At 40.6% G+C, this 18,904-nt stretch overlaps 1 protein-coding gene across 2 annotated transcripts in view; it reads left to right on the top strand.

The window, feature by feature from the left end:
- The window catches only part of KLHL5 (kelch like family member 5), a 151,649-nt gene that overhangs the window by 105,919 nt on the left and 26,826 nt on the right, over nucleotides 1-18,904 (top strand). For both annotated transcript variants that reach the window (XM_073608748.1, XM_073608759.1), the window contains exon 4: nucleotides 5,048-5,244. In XM_073608748.1, the coding sequence (XP_073464849.1) occupies nucleotides 5,048-5,244 (197 nt within the window). The remainder of the gene's footprint in view (nucleotides 1-5,047; nucleotides 5,245-18,904) is intronic.

Below are 18,904 nucleotides of genomic sequence, written 5' to 3'. Positions count from 1 at the left end.
CATCCTAATGCATGCATTGTGCAGCACAGTAATGCCAGAGGTCTTATTCTGGCATCAACGATGGCCATGTGCATTTGACATTTTTAGGCAGACCAAGGGTGGGCTGCTTTGTTTGGACATTGAAACATACATTCCAATGAAAGCCACACTTGTTAATACATTATGTGCATAAATGCTATAGCCAGATTACAGAACAATGAAAGATTCCATGGGCATCAATACTCCACCATATGCATATATCTTGGTAAATCAAGCCTAATCCAATAAAGCGACATGAGAATGGAAGTCTGCCAGCAGTATGGAGATAGCCTCTTTCACAATAATCCACATAGCATCAATCCAGCTATACATCATACAACCATGTACATGTTTCACAGCAATGGTGTCTGTCTTGATATATATAAAGATGTCAGAATCCACATTTAAGTTATTGACGTTGCATGTCTCAATTTAATGTTGCTCAAAGACATCAGATGTGGAAACCATAACCATTACGGCAGACACTTCTATGAAGATGGCGGGTCCAAACAAGAATGGGGAGAACTCCCTTTTAAATAGTCCAATTAGCAGTCACACCTCACATAGAAAGGAGGCTACCAGAAGTGTGGACATGTAATCCAGTATCTTACAGATATCTATGATATCTTACTCCATATACAGTACACTGAACCATGAGTAAAATAATAAACGTGCATAGTCAATAAGTGGGCATAACTGTGGGCATATTCAGTTCTAGGAATACTGAGTGTAACATCCCAATATAGTGCTGTATGGGATGACCGCACCTGTCTGGTCAGCATGCTCTGGATGTAAATGATTGACGGGCAGTAATGAAGGCCTGCTTAATAGGACCACGCCTGCCTGTTTAGCATGCTCTGAGTGTAAATGATTCTTTAGATTATAGCCAGGCATTATAAAATGGAATGTGTCCTGCAGGCACTACCATTAAAGTCAAAGGGGACAAAAAAGAAGTTCTGGTATTTTTTCAAGCATCGTGCAAGAGGTAACAAGCGATGCAACACTCAGGTGTGAACAGGCCCGTTGAGAAGAATAGGATTGTTTATCTTGGGTGTTGATGCGCTTCAGGAATCGTACAACAAAACACTCAGGTGTGAATGGAAGCTAATGTGGAGGCAGTATAGTAAGGCTTGCTTACTAGGACAGCTCCTGTCTGTTCAGTAATACTCTGTGTTTGATGTGGCGACAGTAAAGTCGCACCTTGCCCAGTTACAGCTAGAATGTAGTTGTAAAGTGAGCATGCTTACTTATGTACAGTAAATGGAACATTTTTTTACATTTTTATTCATAATAGCTGCTTATTCATATATATTTTTTTAAATTATCCCTTTTAACTTTTCCTCAGTCACACAATTGTTTAATTTCTACAGACCTTATTTTATTTTAGGCCTTGTTCTTTAATCAGAATATAGCCATTTGTGCTCAAGGTCGTGCATGAAAACTGCAGATCTTAGAGTAAAACAAAAATAGGTCACTGAGCCAGACTTGTGTGGCGGCCTTTGCTTTGAATGCACTTAATGCACATTGTTTTCTCAGGAGCTTTGACTTGCCTGTCGGCTGCTGGCATATAATTACAGGCTGTTCTATCCCTTTTGAGGTTTCTGAAAATGTTAATTCTGAGGTATCACATCATGTAAGTGGGTTAACCTTAGCTGCACCTGTTTATTAATAAAGTCTTTTGCGGAAATTCCTTATACACCCTCATCTTAAGAAGCAAAGACCGTTAAATCATAATTTGAATCTTGGTTCACTGATCCATCAAACGGATTAGTTCTGCCCTGATGCATGCATCAGATTTAAAAAGAATATTTTGGATTTAACATACACCTGGACAAATCGTATCACCAAAGCACTTGAGAAATAAACAATTGGGGTTACTGATTTAAAAGGGAGGTTTATCTTTTATGGAGACTGAAGTGGTTCTAAAGGCTTACATTTTTTTTTTTTAAAGTGGATATAAGCCCTCGCATATACACAGTGAAGTGAACAGCCTCAGATGATACACAGGGATGAAACCAATCTCCTTTCATATGTTTTATTTGTACATCTGCTGTCTTCAGCATTCTACACTGTTTAGAAAGTGAATGCCGCCGTGTTAGAATTTTTCTTCCTGCTTCAGCAGTGGGAGGGGAGTCTGTGCATACACTGTGTCAGCTGATTGGGGGAAAAAAGCCCCCCCCCCACATAGGCAGAGGAAAGAAGAAACATGCAGAGCTGTGCTGTGAATAGACCAACTCTCTGCTTATCTATCTCTATGCACCCACCCCGATACAAATTTCCAGCTGCTCTTATCCCGTGTTGGAGAACTTGTCAGAAGTTAGGCTGATAACAGAGGAACAGAGCAGCAGAAAGCCACCGGACTTAGTGATGTGGAGAAAGATAAGTAAACACTATATCCACTGCAATGCATTCTCTACATTAAAGTGGTTCTAAAGACTCAAGTTTTTTTTTTTTACCTGCATGCATTCTATGAAGGTGAAAAAACCTTCTCTGTGCAGGAGCTCCCCCGAAATACTTGCCTAAGCCCCATTGTGGTCCAGTGATGTGGCTGAGAGCCTCAGCTCTCTGGGTACTCTCTCTCCTCATTGGCTGAGACAGCAACGGCAGCCATTGGCTCCTGCTGCTGTCAATCACAGCCAGTGAGCCAATGAGGGAGAGAGGGAGCCGGGCTCTGTGTGAATGGACTCGCAGAGCAGCGGCTTGGGAGCAAGCCTGCTTGGGTGCCCCCATAGTAAGCTGCTTGCTCCAGGGCCGCTTGGCAGGAGGGAGGGGCCAGGAGTGCCAGTGGGGGATCCTGAGAAGAGGAGGATCGGGGTTACTCTGTGCAAAACCACTGCACAGAGCAGGTAAGTATAACTTGTTTGTTTAAAAACAAAAAACAAAAACATTGATATTAAAAGCACTTTAAGATAAAAAAACAACTGAGTACAGCTCCCCTCAACCCCCTTATACTTATCTGAGCCTGATCTCGATCCAGCAATGTACACAAGAGCAGCTGCTCTCTCTGCTCTATCCCTCTTCATAGACTCAGAGACAGCAGTGGGAGCCATTAAAACCCGCTGCTGTCAATCACAACCAGTAAAAAGGGACAGGGCCAAGCCTTGCCCTGTGTCTCTATGGACTCACAGAGCCGGCTCGGGAAAGAGCCTGCACAAGTGCCCCCATAGCAAGGGGCTTGCTATGGGGCACTTTGTGGTGGGGGGGGGAGCCAGGAGTGCTGGCAAGGGACCCGAGAAGAGGAGGATCGGGGCTGCTCTGTGTAAAACCATTGCACAGATCAGGTAAGTGTAACATGTTTGTTAATTAAAATAAAAATAGGGGTTTACAATTACTTTAAACAGAACCGGACTTACATGGATTTATGAAAGAATCCAAATATTCTGATTGAAAGTGGACCCAGCATTAGTTATATTTTTTTATGTATGCTAAGTAATCTTTAAGTGTAACACTTGTATTGTTATCTCTTAGAGAGCACCGTACCTTCCCTGATGTTGCCTTCAATTTTTTTGTCTTTTTTTGAGGAATAGTGGCATCTTTATTCTGGCATTGCCATCTTTATTCTGGCATTGCCCTGACATTCCTTCTATTCGTCTTTGCATGAGACTGTTGGAGAAGATGGTTGCCTTGTTCGAGGTGGTTCCATACGCACAGTTCCATTACGCAGAGAAACATCCTGTCAGCTCATTCATGCCATATGTCGGGCTGCATTGGACATCCTTGAGCAGTGTAACTGCATAGATGAGGCAATTTATATCCCCTTCGTTTTTTTTTTTTTTAACAAATACATCCCATTAGTTTAGTTCACAAAACTACACTGCACTGATGTGCACTGAGCAAAAAAGTAGGACATGCTGTATTTTCTAAGTGTTGTGACACAGTACGCTTAATCGCAACCCACTGTGGTGAATAAAAATAAATGGAATGTCAATTTTCAATAAAGTTGAAAAAAAGAAAACAAAGCATTCTGTCATTTCCAGTGCATCCGCATAGCTCCTTTCACAGTGCACACCAGTGGTCGCTAGTAAGGACAAACCCTTAAAGTGTATATAAACCCATTGGTACATGCTTTGACATATGTGGTGTGTGTAAAAGCATTAACGTTATGGCCCACATATCACAGTGTTGATTGTAAACCTTATTTCAGTTCTTAAATATATGTAGTGATTGTTTATTTTCTTGGTAATCTTCTCAGCTTCCAGACGTGTTACTCTTGTATTCTTGTGGAACAGCACCAGAACTGTGATTGACAGAGCATTATTTTTTCCTCCTCATCATCCCGCCCAAATGATGCTTCTGAACATGCACTCTGTAAAATAAGAGGTCCTGCACTGTCAGTCACATGTGGGGTGAGGGGTGGCTAAGAATATTACCACCAGTTCATTTTTAATTTAAATGAAGGTTGATAAAATGAAACAATCGCTACGTTTATGGGCTTTTATAAAACAATGGTAAAAAGATTTTTTTTTTTTTGTTGTTTTTTTATGCCCTCATCAGCATTTGTCATGTGAGGTTTTTTTTTTGTTGTTTTTTTTAGCATTTTTTATATTTTTATTTTTATATACAGTTTGGGAATTGCAATATGCATTTTAAGGCAGGGAATACACCATTAAATGCTCAAAATACTGCTTAAAAATTTGTTAGAAAGATATGACCAATTTTGCCAAATTTTCAGGGATCGAAGAAAAGGTACTGTGGGCATTTTTAAAGTGGAACTCCAGGCAGACTGGTCTTTACCTTCTGGGCCGAAAGTCTTCTGTTTGCTGGCTGCGCCTCAGTCAGTGGTTTCCTATAGACATTCATAGGGCCATCCTCCAAACGTCTTTGAAAAAATGAAATAGAAAATTACAGTGACTGTATTCTAATGACTGATCTACTAAATGTCTCGTTGTTTTGTTCCATGGTAGAATTATTATTTTTGATTTTGGACTTTTTTTTTAATTCTCTTTGTGTGTTTGCTGGCTGATCTTAAAGTAGATGGTTAAACTAAACTGTTTCAGCTTTTATTTAATAGCAATGTTTCTCTTGGCAGGCCGTCTGGAACTTAAAGAAGAAAACATAGAAAGCCTACTATCCACAGCTTGCCTTCTACAACTCTCACAGGTAGTTGAAGCTTGTTGTAAGTTTCTGATGAAGCAGCTCCACCCTTCCAACTGCCTGGGCATTCGCTCTTTTGCTGATGCGCAAGGATGTACGGATTTGCACAATGTGGCCCACAGTTACACAATGGTGAGGAGAACTTTCACATGTTTTAGCTGCTATACATCCATATGCTACAGAACAGCTGACAACTGTCTTGTATTAGGAGTTGTAGACCTATAAAGACAAAGAGGCGAATTTATCAAAACTGAAGTTGTCACAATCTGGAGCAGCTGACAACCAATCAGCTTCTATCTTTTATTTTCAAAGCTTAAAGTGGAAGTCCATGCAAAAACTCAAAACCCTGAATCTATAGCCACCAACATTCTAACACTAACCTATTTAGCCCTGAAAAGAAAAAATCAGTATACATACCTTTTTCTACAGGCGAGCCGACACCATCTCCAGCGGCGGAAGCTCTGATCCCATGCTGAGCTGTCAGCCTCGGCTTCGCTGTGTGGGCGGGTGCAGAGAACACGTCCGTCAACCGAAGCTCCATAATGACTTTATGGGTGACATCACTTCCCATGAATTTCACAACTGTTGTCGGGCGTGTACTCAGAGCTTCCGCCGCTGGAGATCGGGTCGGTTCGCCTGTATGTATACTGATTTTTTTCTTTTCAGGGCTAGATAGGTTAGTGTTAGAATGTTGGTGTCTATAGATGCAGGGATTTTAGTTTTTGCATGGACTTCCACTTTAACTGAACAAGCTGATGCTGATAAATTTGCCGAAAGATGTTACAATCGTCTTTCTGCCATCTGGAAATACACTTAGGGCTCGTTCATACTTTTTTTTTTTTTTTTTTTTTTTAGAGATCTGCATTTTTCTGCACTACAAAAATGCCAATCTCTTTGCCACTCGGCAAATCAATCCTCCACACTGGAAGTCACAGGTTGTCCCTACTTTGGAATGGGTTGCGCTCCTGAGTGAACTCATGGAACACATGATTGCTCAAGACAGTGATAAATCGGAACAATTCAGTGCAGCATAGATGTCTTGGCGGGTGTTTGTTGACATACCTAAATTTAATCTTTCCTTCCTTCCTTCCTTCTTTCCTTCCTTCCTTCTTTCCTTCCTTCCTTCCTTCCTTCCTTCCTTCCTTCCTTCCTTCCTTCCTTCCTTCCTTTTCCTTTTCCCTTCTTTCCTTCTTTCCTTTCCTTTCCTTTCCTTTCCTTTCCTTTCCTTTCCTTTTCCTTTTCCTTTTCCTTTTCCCTTCTTTCCTTTCTTCCTTTCCTTCCTTCCTTTCCTTCCTTCCTTCCTATTTCTTCCCCCTCCCCTTCCTCTTTTGTTTTTTTTTTTTTTTCCCCTCTTATATTCTCTCTAACTTCTTCTTTCATTAATTAAGTGTTCTTGCATAGCAAGACCACTTACTGTTATCTCACATATATATTATTATTATAGCCAAGTTTACCACCCTAACTCCTCCCACTGTTTTTACACTACATAGACAAGTAATATACCGAAACGTGCGGATTGTTCCCGATTGGTGTGCTATTACTTTGTGGAACGTTTCGCCAAATGATTCACGAAATATCGTTGTTTTTGCGTCAAAATTAGTCCCATAGGAATGAATGGCGAAATGTTCAATGTCATTTAATGTGATATTACCTTGTGGAACTTTGTGAAAAGCTGAAAAATACCAGTGTGAATCCGGCCACAATGTTATTTAATTGGTGTGCTATTACTTTGTGGAACATTTCACCGAATGGTTCACGAAATATCGTCGTTTTTGCGGCGAAATTGGTCCCATAGGAATGAATGGCGAAATGTTCAATGTCATTTAATGTGATATTACCTTGTGGAACTTTGTGAAAAGCTGAAAAATACCAGTGTGAATCCGGCCACAATGTTATTTAATTGGTGTGCTATTACTTTGTGGAACATTTCACCGAATGGTTCACGAAATATCGTCGTTTTTGCGGCGAAATTGGTCCCATAGGAATGAATGGCGAAATGTTCAAAACTAGAGTGGGAGGTGACAAAAGCTGACAACCCCATGATCATACCACCCTAACTCCTCCCACAGCTTTTAAACTACATAGACAGTAATATACCTAAGGTGCGGATTGTTCCTGATTGGTGTGCTATTACTTTGTGGAACGTTTCGCCGAATTTTTCACGAAATATCGTAGTTTTTGTGGAAAATTGGTCCCATAGGAATGAATGGCGAAATGTTCAATGTCATTTAATTGGTGTGCTATTACCTTGTGGAACTTTGTGAAAATCTGAAAAATACCAGTGTGAATCCGGAATCAATGTCATTTAATTGGTGTGCTATTACTTTGTGGAACGTTTCGCCGAATGGTTCACGAAATATCGTCGTTTTTGCGGCGAAATTGGTCCCATAGGAATGAATGGCGAAATGTTCAAAACTAGAGTGGGAGGTGACAAAAGCTGACAACCCCATGATCAGCCAAAACATTATGACCACCCCATGATCAGCCAAAACATTATGACCGCCCTATGAAAAAAAAATATTATTTTTGGAAAAAAAAAAAATCATTTTTGAAAAAAAAAAAAAAATCATTTTTGAAAAAAAAAAAATCAATTTTGAAAAAAAAAAATCAATTTTGAAAAAAATATTCATTTTTGAAAAAAAAAAAAATCCTTTTTGAAAAAAAAAAAAATCCTTTTTGAAAAAAAAAAAATTAAAAAAAAAAAAAATGTTCAGCTCTTTCAGCTAATGATGGGACTTCGTCAACTTTTTGACTACTATTTATACTTTTTAAAATATTAAGCTTTTAACACTTTTCACAGGAGCTCCAGTCACTCCAACCACACAACAGTTACGCAAGCCACTCCACCCAGTTACTCCGCCCACTCCAGTTGTAGAGGCAAGAACACTTTTCACAATTTCCCCAGAAATTGTAGCTTTTCTAGTTCTATATAATATTGCTATCTGGCTTTCAAAACTATGGAGGTCATTTAAGAAAGCAGTCTTTCCGGCTGTTGTAAGGATTTGTAAATATCTCCTGTCATATCGTATTATTGTTACAGGTTATTTGTGTTGCTTGAAATTTCTGCTGTTTTTTGTTGATACACCATTGTATACATTGTCTAATGCGACCCTGTACAGAATATTGTTCTTATATGTTTTTTGCATAAGAGCCCTTGCACACTGGGGCGGTTTGCAGGCGCTATTGCCCTAATAATAGCGCCTGCAAACCGCCCCGAAAGTGCCGCTACTGTCATCCCAGTGTGAAAGCCCCGAGGGCTTGCACACTGGAGCGATGCGCTGGCAGGACGGTAAAAAAAGTCCTGCCAGCAGCATCTTCGGAGCGGTGAAGGAGCGGTGTGTATACCGCTCCCTTACCGCTCCTGCCCATTGAAATCAATGGGATGGCGCGGCTATACCGCCGGCAATGCGCCTCTGCAGAGGCGCTTTGCGGTGGTATTTAACCCTTTCTCGGCCGCTAGCGGGGGGTAAAACCCCCCCGCTAGCGGCCGCATACCGACGGTAAAATGCCGCTAATAATTTTACCGCCGACGCCGCCCCCCACCCCAGTGTGCAAGGGCTCTAAGTGGTTCATGGATTTGTATAAAAATGTCAATCTCTGCAAGAGGACGCAGAAAATAATTGTACCATTTTGTTTGGGTGAGTCTCCAGTTATCACCATGCTTTAAACTCGCATTGGAATCATTTTTATCATGTCATGAAAAATCAATGGGTACCTTTATTTTAGGGCTATGTGCAGAGACCTGCTCTTTTTTGCAATAGAAAAAAACAGGTCTTTAAAAGGGCACACAGTGTTATGTGCAATACAAAGCTGAAATATACAAAGCAGAAATATATGGCATGTCTACATTTTTTTTCTGCAGGGCACATAAATGCATGTAAAACGCATAAAAATGTGCAAAAATGCAAGTGAAGGAAAAGTAACATGATGACACGGGAAATTAGGAAAAAAACACATCAGTGGATGCCATTGCACATAAAGAGACCTATAAATGCATATCATAGCAAACATTTTGTACATGTGTTTTTCTGCATGTGTGAATGCACTCTTACTCTTTGTTACACTGGTTTGATCATTGTAACACTTGTTGCAGCAAAGGTTACATAAATACATGGTAAGGAATATTGCTAAATTTATTACATATTTTGAGCTGATTCTTTCTTGGAAATGTTAAGTGTCTTTTTTTTGTGGAACTACAGCTTTTGATACACTTTACAGAGTTTGATTGGGCCTCGCTAATATGTGAGCCTGCTGGATGTGCGGTATAAACTGTATGTAGCTGCTGCCACAGCCGAAAACTTCTTGTCTCATACTTGGAACACAATAGAGTCTTGATCAGCATTATTCAGAGAAAGCTGTGTATTCCAGCAATGAATACAAAGCTTCCTCTGATTGGCTGAGTCAGAGAGGGGGGTTGATGTCACAACCTCTGACCAGCTTGGCCCAAACGAACTAAGTATACAAAGTGTATCAAAAGCAGGAGTTCAGCTTTAAATTGTTCCGGAGCAGAACCCGAGTTTGAGGTTCTCCAGGGATGATGAGGTTATCAGCTATGTACTGCTGTATCTGAAGATAGAACCACATTTATTGATCCTTCACTTTTGTGTGTGATACAGACTGAATAATCTTATAGTTTGATGATGAATTATTATTCTTATTGCTATACATCCGCAATATTAAGTGCATTTGACATTTGCTGCAATTTTTTTTCTTTTAATCTGTGGCCTGCATCCTAATGGCCCACAATTTTGGTGTGTGAGTGAGACAGAGTTAACATCCTATACTTTAGATCTTGCTTTATTCTACCCTGATCTTGAAGTGCAGAGCTTGGCTGTTGAATACTGTATGCAGAAATGTTTGCTATTCATCTGCTGTTGCCTGATTTTGATACTAAAGCCCCATATGCACTATTAGATTTTCTGCAGACTTTTGTCTTCAGATTTACCAAAACCATGTAGTGCAAAGGCCTGCCTGCATACAAATTGAAACTCTTAAGGTTTGACCTCATATTATATGGTTTTGGTAAATCTGAAGACAAAAATCTGCATAAAATCTAATAGTGTGTATGGGGCTTTAACCTCCCTGGCGGTATTCCCAAGTGTGGCTCGGGGTTAAATTCCAGCACCATTAGCGGTAACCCCGAGCCACACTCGAAATTACATCTCAGGATCCTGGTGCGGTATACTTACCTTGTCCCTAGGATCCTGCGATGTCCCCCCCCCCCGCTGTGTCCGCAGGCTCTGTCCTCCTCCCGAAGCCTCTCTATGCCGGGCTCCGTTCCCTGCGAGCGTTGCGATGCACGGGGGCGGGGCCTGGCGGCAAATTCAAAAAAGTGAAAATTCATAACGCATACAGTACTGTAATCTTACAGATTACAGTACTGTATGAAATTATTTCACATCCTTTTTGTCCCCAGTGCTTTGTCCAATGCCCTGCTTGCAGTTTTATATTATATATACTGTTCTTTCTGCCTGGAAACTGGAGATTGTCCATAGCAACCAAAAAGTGTCCCTTTACGTCAAAAGTGTCTTTAGACCAGCTAGAAAACAGCGATAGTAAATTAGAACACTTGCAGAATTGAGCGATAGTGAATCTTTTTTTATTATTATTATTATATTATTATTTTTTATAATTATTTATATTTATTATATTATAATTTATGATTTTGTGTTTCAAACTTCATCATACCCGGGATATTTACTAGACTCTTGTTTGGACAGATTTAAGTGTGTTATTGCAAATAATTACAGGCCTACGATATAAAACTTCAAATTTCTATGCAAAATGCTTGCTTTGAGACGCAAAAATCTGAAATAATTCTACCGCCAGGGAGGTAAAGCTATGTGTGTTAGGTTTTTGTTGAATCCACTGGTGCGTAAAGTGGTTCTAGCTCTCAAACATATATATATATATATATATATATATATATATATATATATATATATATATATATATATATATATATATATATAATATATATATATATATAATATTGTGTGTGTACACCCCTAAATGAAAATGTCCAAATTGGGCCCAAAGTGTCAATATTTTGTATGGCCACCATTATCTTCCAGCACTGCCTTAACCCTCTTGGGCATGGAGTTCACCAGAGCTTCACAGGTCTCCACTGGAGTCCTCTTCCACTCCTCCATGATGACATCACAGAGCTTGTGGATGTTGGAGACCTTGTGCTCCTCCACCTTACGTTTGAGGATGCCTCACAGATGCTCAGCTTCTTTAGCAAGGCAGTGGTCCTCCAGAAGGTGTGTTTGGGATCGTTATCATGTTGGAATACTTCCCTGCAGCCCAGTCTCCAAAGGGAAGGGATCATGCTTGGCTTCAGTATGTCACAGTACATGTTGACATTCATGGTTCCCTCAATGAACTGTAGCTCCCCAGTGCCCTCAGCACTCATGCAGCCCCAGACCATGACACTCCCACCACCATGCTTGACTGTAGGCAAGACACACTTGTCTTTGTACTCCTCACCTGGTTGCCGCCACACACGCTTGACACCATCTGAACCAAATAATTTTATCTTGGTCTTATCAGACCATCGGACGTGGTTCCATTAATCAATGTCCTTAGCCTGCTTGTCTTCAGCAAACTGTTTGCGGGCTTTCTTGTGCATTGTCTTTAGAAGAGGCTTCCTTCTGGGATGACAGCCATGCAGACCAGGATTTATATAGTGCCAACAGTTTGCGCAGCGCTTTACAGCATGAGGGCAGACAGTACAGTTACAGTACGATTCAATACAGGAGGAATCGGAGGGCCCTGCTGGTTAGAGCTTACATTCTAATATTTGTGCCTCTTATATCTGCCTTAAGTTCAGCTTTAAAGCAGAGTTCCACCCATTTAAAAGTCAGAAGCTACAAAAAGTGTAGCTGCTGACTTTTAATAAACAGACTCTCACCTGTCCCATGGTCCAGCGATGTGGCCGCCCGAAGCCTCACTCCTCTCCCCCTCCTCTCTGCAGCGCAAGCATTGCAAGTGTGGGTGCCCGGCTGTGTCAGCTTGCGACTTCACAGCCGGGTGCGCTGCAATGTCTTGAATGGCCGTGCAATCTTCTGGGACCAATGACGTCCCAGAAGATCTCAGGGAGGGAGAGGTGAACTTCGCTCATCACCACCGCGCCATGTGCGGATGTGGGAGCTGGGTACCCCCCCCCCCCCCCCCCAAAAAAAAGGCGGTCATGAGTAGTTAAAGCAGAAGTTCCACTTTTGGGTGGTACTCTGCTTTAAATGGCTTTCCCTTTGCATCTGCTGATTCGTCTCAGATTTGTTTGCTGCCTGAGGAGCGATATAGTAAATCTGTTGTTATTCCTATGTACGTATTATGAGCACAGTATAAGAAGGCGAAAAACAAAGGGCAGTTGAAAAAGTAATATTCTGTTAAGATGAAATTCTTCCCCCAGTTCTATTTTGATATTGTTTGGCTGGTGTACAGAAATTGAATTTTAATAATGAATTTTATGAGAAAGCAAGTTATAAATATTGTTATGAGTAACTCTGCTGCATTATAGCGGATGTTTCTATGGGAACCATAATGTGCTTCTCAAATGTATATATTATAGCGGCTTCTCAGCCTGTGACATTTATACGTAGTGTTTAAAGGGGGGAAAAAACCCAGTAATTATAGATGGTAATGTAGTTGTCTTACTCATTCTGCCACCAGCTGTAACTTTGGGAAAATTCTATATATACAGTATCTCACAAAAGTGAGTACACCCCTCACATTTTTGTAAATATTTTATTATATCTTTTCATGTGACAACACTGAAGAAATGACACTTTGCTACAATGTAAAGTAGTGAGTGTACAGCTTGTATAACAGTGTAAATTTTCTGTCCCCTCAAAATAACTCAACACACAGCCATTAATGTCTAAACCGCTGGAAACAAAAGTGAGTACACCCCTAAATGTCAATATTTTGTGTGGCCACCATTATGTTCCAGCACTGCCTTAACCCTCGAGCATGGAGTTCACCAGAGCTTCACAGGTTGTCACTGGAGGGGTCCTCCACACCTCCATGACGACATCACAGAGCTGGTGGATGTTAGAGACCTTGCGCTCCTCCACCTTCCATATGAGGATGTCCCACAGATGCTCAATAGGGTTTGGGTCTGAAGACATGCTTGGCCAGTCCATCACCTTTACCCTCAGCTTCTTTGGCAAGGCAGTGGTTATCTTGGAGGTGTGTTTTGGGTTATTATGTTGGAATACTGCCCTGCGGCCCAGTCTCTGAAGGGAGGGGATTGTGCTCTGCTTCAGTATGTCACAGTACATGTTGGCATTCATGGTTCCCTCAATGAACTGTAGCTCCCCAGTGCCGGCAGCACTCATGCAGCCCCAGACCATGACCCTCCCACCACCATGCTTGACTGTAGGCAAGACACACTTGTCTTTGTACTCCTCACCTGGTTGGCGCCACACAGGCTTGACACCATCTGAACCAAATAAGTTTATCTTGGTCTCATCAGACCACAGACCAAGGTTCCAGTATTCCATGTCCTTAGTCTACTTGTCTTCAGCAAACTGTTTGGGGGCTTTCTTGTGCATCATCTTTAGAAGAGGCTTCCTTCTGGAATGACAGCCATGCAGACCAATTTGATGCAGTGTGCGGCATATGGTCTGAGCACTGACAGGCTGACCCCCACCCCTTCAATCTTTGCAGCAATGCTGACAGCACTCATATGTCTATATCTCAAAGAAAACCTCTGGATATGACACTGAGCACGTGCACTCAACTCCTTTGGTCAACCATGGTGAGGCTTGTTCTGAGTGCAAGCTGTCCTGTTAAACCGCTGTATGGTCTTGGCCACCGTGCTGCAGCTTGGTTTCAGGGTCTTGGCAATCTTCTTATAGCCTAGGCCATCTTTATATAGAGCAACAATTCTTTTTTCAGATCCTCAGAGAGTTCTTTGCCATGCGGTGCCATTTTGAACTTCCAGTGACCAGTATAAGAGAGTGAGAGCGATAACACCAAATTTAACACACCTGCTCCTCATTCACACCTGAGACCTTGTAACACTAACAAGTCACATGACATTGGGGAGGGAAAATGGCTAATTGGGCCCAATTCGGACATTTTCACTTAGAGGTGTACTCACTTTTGTTGCCAGCGGTTTAGACATTAATGGCTGTGTTGAGTTATTTTGAGGGGACAGCAAATTTACACTGTTATACAAGCTGTACACTCACTACTTTACATTGTAGCAAAGTGTCATTTCTTCAGTGTTGTCACATGAAAAGATATAATAAAATATTTACAAAAATGTGAGGGTTGTACTTACTTTTGTGAGATACTGTAGGCCCAGTGCAGTTTATTTTTTTCCTGTGTTCTGCATCCTAAGTACTGATTGTCATGACAATCGTCCCTCCCTCTGACTACTTTTTAGTGTTACAACAAAGACCTATTTTACTTGATCTGCACCCCTCCTAAATATCTTTGATTCATAGTCGGCTTTTTTTCTTTCTCCTTGTGTCCTATGTAAGTTCCTGAACCACTCCTTTCCCTCTCACTTCTGTTTGTTTGGAAGGAGCAGTGCACATTAGCTGGGATCATGTGCACTGCTCTATGTACACTACAAATCCCATAGTCCCTTCCTAGACCATCTTGGGAGCAAGCAAAAGTGTGGATACGTTCCTACATGCAGTAGGGCCATGGTGAATGAACATGTCTACCCTCTAATAGGAAGCCAGATCACAGCAACAAAGAAAAAGGATTTTGAAGGAGGCTGAGAATTATGACAGGGTGATTAAAACTTTGAAAAACTGGGAAGCGTAAAACATGTTTTTTGTTTGTTTTTTTTTTTTTTTTGGTTTTTTACTTTTTTCTTTGCTGCCTGTGTCACCAGTTGGCAGATTTCCACTCACTTCTTGTTTGGCAGCATGTAGCAATAGAGGGTACTTTTCTGAGTTAAGAATACGTCCTTAAATGTGTTTTTTTTTTTTTTTTTTTTTTGTTTTTTTTTTAATCAGAGTTTAGTGTAACTTTCAATAATTCCAGGTTTTAGAGATCTGTAAATGGAAGGGGGTTAAGTTTAATTATGCACAATACACTTAGGCTCCATTCACGCATATATGACTCCAAAGTGGCGCGGACTTTGGAGTCCAACTTTGACGCAACTTTGGATGAGTGCAACTTGGATAGACTTTGGCTTTGACCAGTGATAATGGACAACTGTTGCCCACAAGGTGCATTGTATAACGTTCAGTTAGGACTTTCCATGCAACTTCTGATGGTTAACACTGAAGTCTATGGTCCTCAAGTTGCATGAAATTCGGACCAAAGTAGTACATGAACTGCTTTGAAGTTGCTGCAACTTTAAGCTGCGCATATATGAATGGGTATGATTGGAAAACATGGGGAACGACTTGTCATGCAATTTTGATGTCCAAAGTTGTATGACAACTCGCACATGTGTGAATGGAGCCTTAATTCTGTTACTTCATTCCACAGATCTGACTGCAAACTTTTCTTACTAAAATTTTTAGCTGTTTGCAAAGCAGTATTCTGAGATCCTTGGGTCAGGGGACCATAGAGTAGACTAATGCCTTACCGCCTAGATATCTCTAGTTAAATGGATGCTGGGTGCCATGTAATCCAGAAGTCAATCAGCACTGGACCACATAGAGGACTTTCTGTGGGTAATAGTGCTCCAGAGAAGGTGAGTATTTTGTTTTTTCAGATTGGACAATTTAACTATTTTTCGATGAGCTAGAAGTCCTTTTTTTAACCCCCACCCTAACTCCCTTAGCACCATAATATATATCAATGATTTTTTTTTTACAAAATTGAATTTTTTTTTTGGATTTAAATCGGATTTTTGGGATATAAATCGGATTTTTAGGATTTAAATCGATATTTTTTTTTTTTATCAAATTTATTTTAATAAAAAAAGATGGTTTTCTATTTAAGATGCATTAATAATTTTGTTTATTCAGCATGAAATGGAGCTTAGTTATGTAGCCTGAGGCTGTATATTCTGCGATATGAATCCAAGCTCTGCAAGCTGAGATAACATGCACTGCATTGATGCATTCACACAATTTTACAGTAACCATGAGATAAAACAAAGTTCAGTAATATTCCTTTATCCCATTGTTTTGCAAATCTATGTACACTACAAACTGTTTGATTGAATCGGTTCTGATATCGCTGTTTTACCAACCTGACAGCTTATTCTAAATAGGAAACCTTCATTTTCTTTGCAAATATTAAAGATTCTAACTACCAGCAAGAATAAGTCCTTACATTTAAAGAGCACCTGTCATTTCAGATCCATCATGGCAGTGCCTGTTAGCGGGCATCCACTCACCAGCCGTCCCATTAAAGTGAATGGGACTGTCAGTGAGTCAACAGCCTGTCAGAGGAGGAGGCGCTGCGGGATGACAGTTGCACTTTAACCACCTCCCACGCAGCCACTGCACATATGCGGCCGGGTGGGCGCTTTCTCCTTCTGAGTGGACATTCGGGAACGTTCTTCAGAGGGAGGGGGATTGCGCTCAAGCCCACACAGCGGATCGATCCCAATGCGCTCATGTCACCCAGACACGGTGCATCTCCGATCGGCAGGAGGGCTTTGTGATTGGCCCTCCTGATCACATGATGGCTGTGTCCAATCACAGCCATCATATGACATAAATAGAGAGCCGGTTGCTAGGCGATCGGCTCTCCTCTCCTCACATGGAAGTTGTCAGTGAGGAGAGCGGATCGCTGCAGCCAGTCAGTGATCAGTGAGTATGAGCTGTTTTTTTACACACTGATCACCGGCCCAGTGTCCCCACACAATGTCCCCAAAACACTGTCACCACACACATATCCTCACACAGTGAAAACACCTGTCCCCCACATGTGTAACAGTCAAGTCATGTCCCAATGATCATCTTCACACATATGTCTGTGATCATCTGCGCACATCTGTCCGTGATCACACAAACCAAATATTATACACTTAACAGGATTTTTTTTTACCAAAGATGTGTAGGAGAATACATTTTGGCTTAAATGTATAACAATTAGATTTTATTGGATTTCTTTTAAAATAGAAAGTAGAACATATTGTGTTTTTTATTTTTCAAAAATTTCCGCTCTTTTTTTGCTTATATCGCAAAAAATAAAAAACTGAGTCGTGAATAAATACCACCAAAAGAAAGCTCTATGTGTGTGAACAAAATGATAAAAATTTCATTTGGGTACCGCGCAATTCTCGTTGAAAGTGCGACAGTGCTGAAAGCTGAAAATTGGCTTGGGAAGGAAAGGGGTGAAAGTGCCCTGCATTGAAGTGGATAAAAATTTATGATTTTAAATCAAGTTAATTTAAATCATGCTATTTTTCTAGTGATTTAAATCATGATTTAAATCGACTTGATTTAAATCAAATTCACCCTGCTTTCTCCTCACCTAAAGTACAGCATTTGCCAGTTTCTGAGTTAGGATTGTCACTGAAACCATCTGCTCAAATTATCAGTTTGTAAATTTGCATAATTTAATGTGGGTGTAGAATAAAGAATAACACATACATGGGGTTAGTTTACCCTTCATCATACTGATGGCCATCTTTGTAATTTTATATAAATAGTGAATTATAGAGTAGCGTACATAAAATATTGAATTACCGCTTTACTTCTAAAACACAAAGCTTTATTTACAAATATATACCTATTTTTTTTTTTTTTATTACATTTTTAACGTTATCTGACTTGGGTAAGCATACAAACAGCGATAGACAGTCCAAAATGTGTGTTGTAGTGGCAAGATTTCTGAGACAAAGTGTTACAGAAATATGTGTGGAAAGAATTCAGATCATATGGAATACTGTGCTCCTGGTCTACATCTTTCATCCATCTGCTAGAACAGGCTGTGCACAATTGTAGGGATGCCAATGATGAGAAAACAGCAAGGAGCACAAGCAATGCAGAGGGGGATATAAGGCACGTTGGTTCTGTTTTACATATTTAACTCTAAAACCTTTTCATGAAGTGACGTTTCCTTTATTCTGTAGTAAAAAGATTAGAAATGAGTGGATGCTGATGTATATCGAATGCAAAATTACTAATGTGTCCAGGAAACACTGCAAGTGTGTTAAAGCACACACAAGATCTCCTATTAGTCTGTACAGCTTACATCAGGCTGGTCATTCTTCTCGATGAGTAGGACAGACTCCGGATGCTGCTTGGCACTTGTTAAAAATCAGCAGTGATGAGACTGCAAACACTACTCCGCCTACAAGTGTTTGCTGGGTTGAAAACATGTACCTGCTGATTGCTTGTGCAGCAGCCCATAGCCTGGGCAATATTCCATTCTTTAAAGCCCAGTTGGAAATATCAAACATTTTCATCACCTTATAATCTTGTACCCTACATATTATAATTTGTGACAGATTTTCACTTGCAAATGTCTTTTTTTATTTTTTGTCTTTGTAAAACTGCTACCTCCTGCCCTCACATTGCAGTGGTCTGTGCTGGCAGAGCTGGGTAACAGCCACACACTACATTGCAAATACAGACTTGAATTGCAGCCTGACCAGTTTTGTGTACATTATTAAGAGCAGTGGGTCTTTTCTGTTGCCTGTTAGACCACGCAGTAATTTTTAGACTTTCTGCTCCGCTGCTGTAAAAGAAAGAGATGCATGTTCACTAAGAAGCTTACTGAGCAGAGAGAACTCCAAAATTGGAAGAAAGTTGACCATAGGAATTTCAAAGGTTACATGGGCAGGTTTGCCTCCTAGCCTTTTTTTTTATTTTTATACAGAACTTCCTTTTATTTTCATTGTGTTCCACCTAAGCTG

This window comes from Aquarana catesbeiana, linkage group LG01, assembly GCF_042186555.1.
Source record: "Aquarana catesbeiana isolate 2022-GZ linkage group LG01, ASM4218655v1, whole genome shotgun sequence".
Lineage (NCBI taxonomy): Eukaryota > Metazoa > Chordata > Amphibia > Anura > Ranidae > Aquarana > Aquarana catesbeiana.
This window is presented reverse-complemented; position numbering and strand designations above follow the sequence as displayed.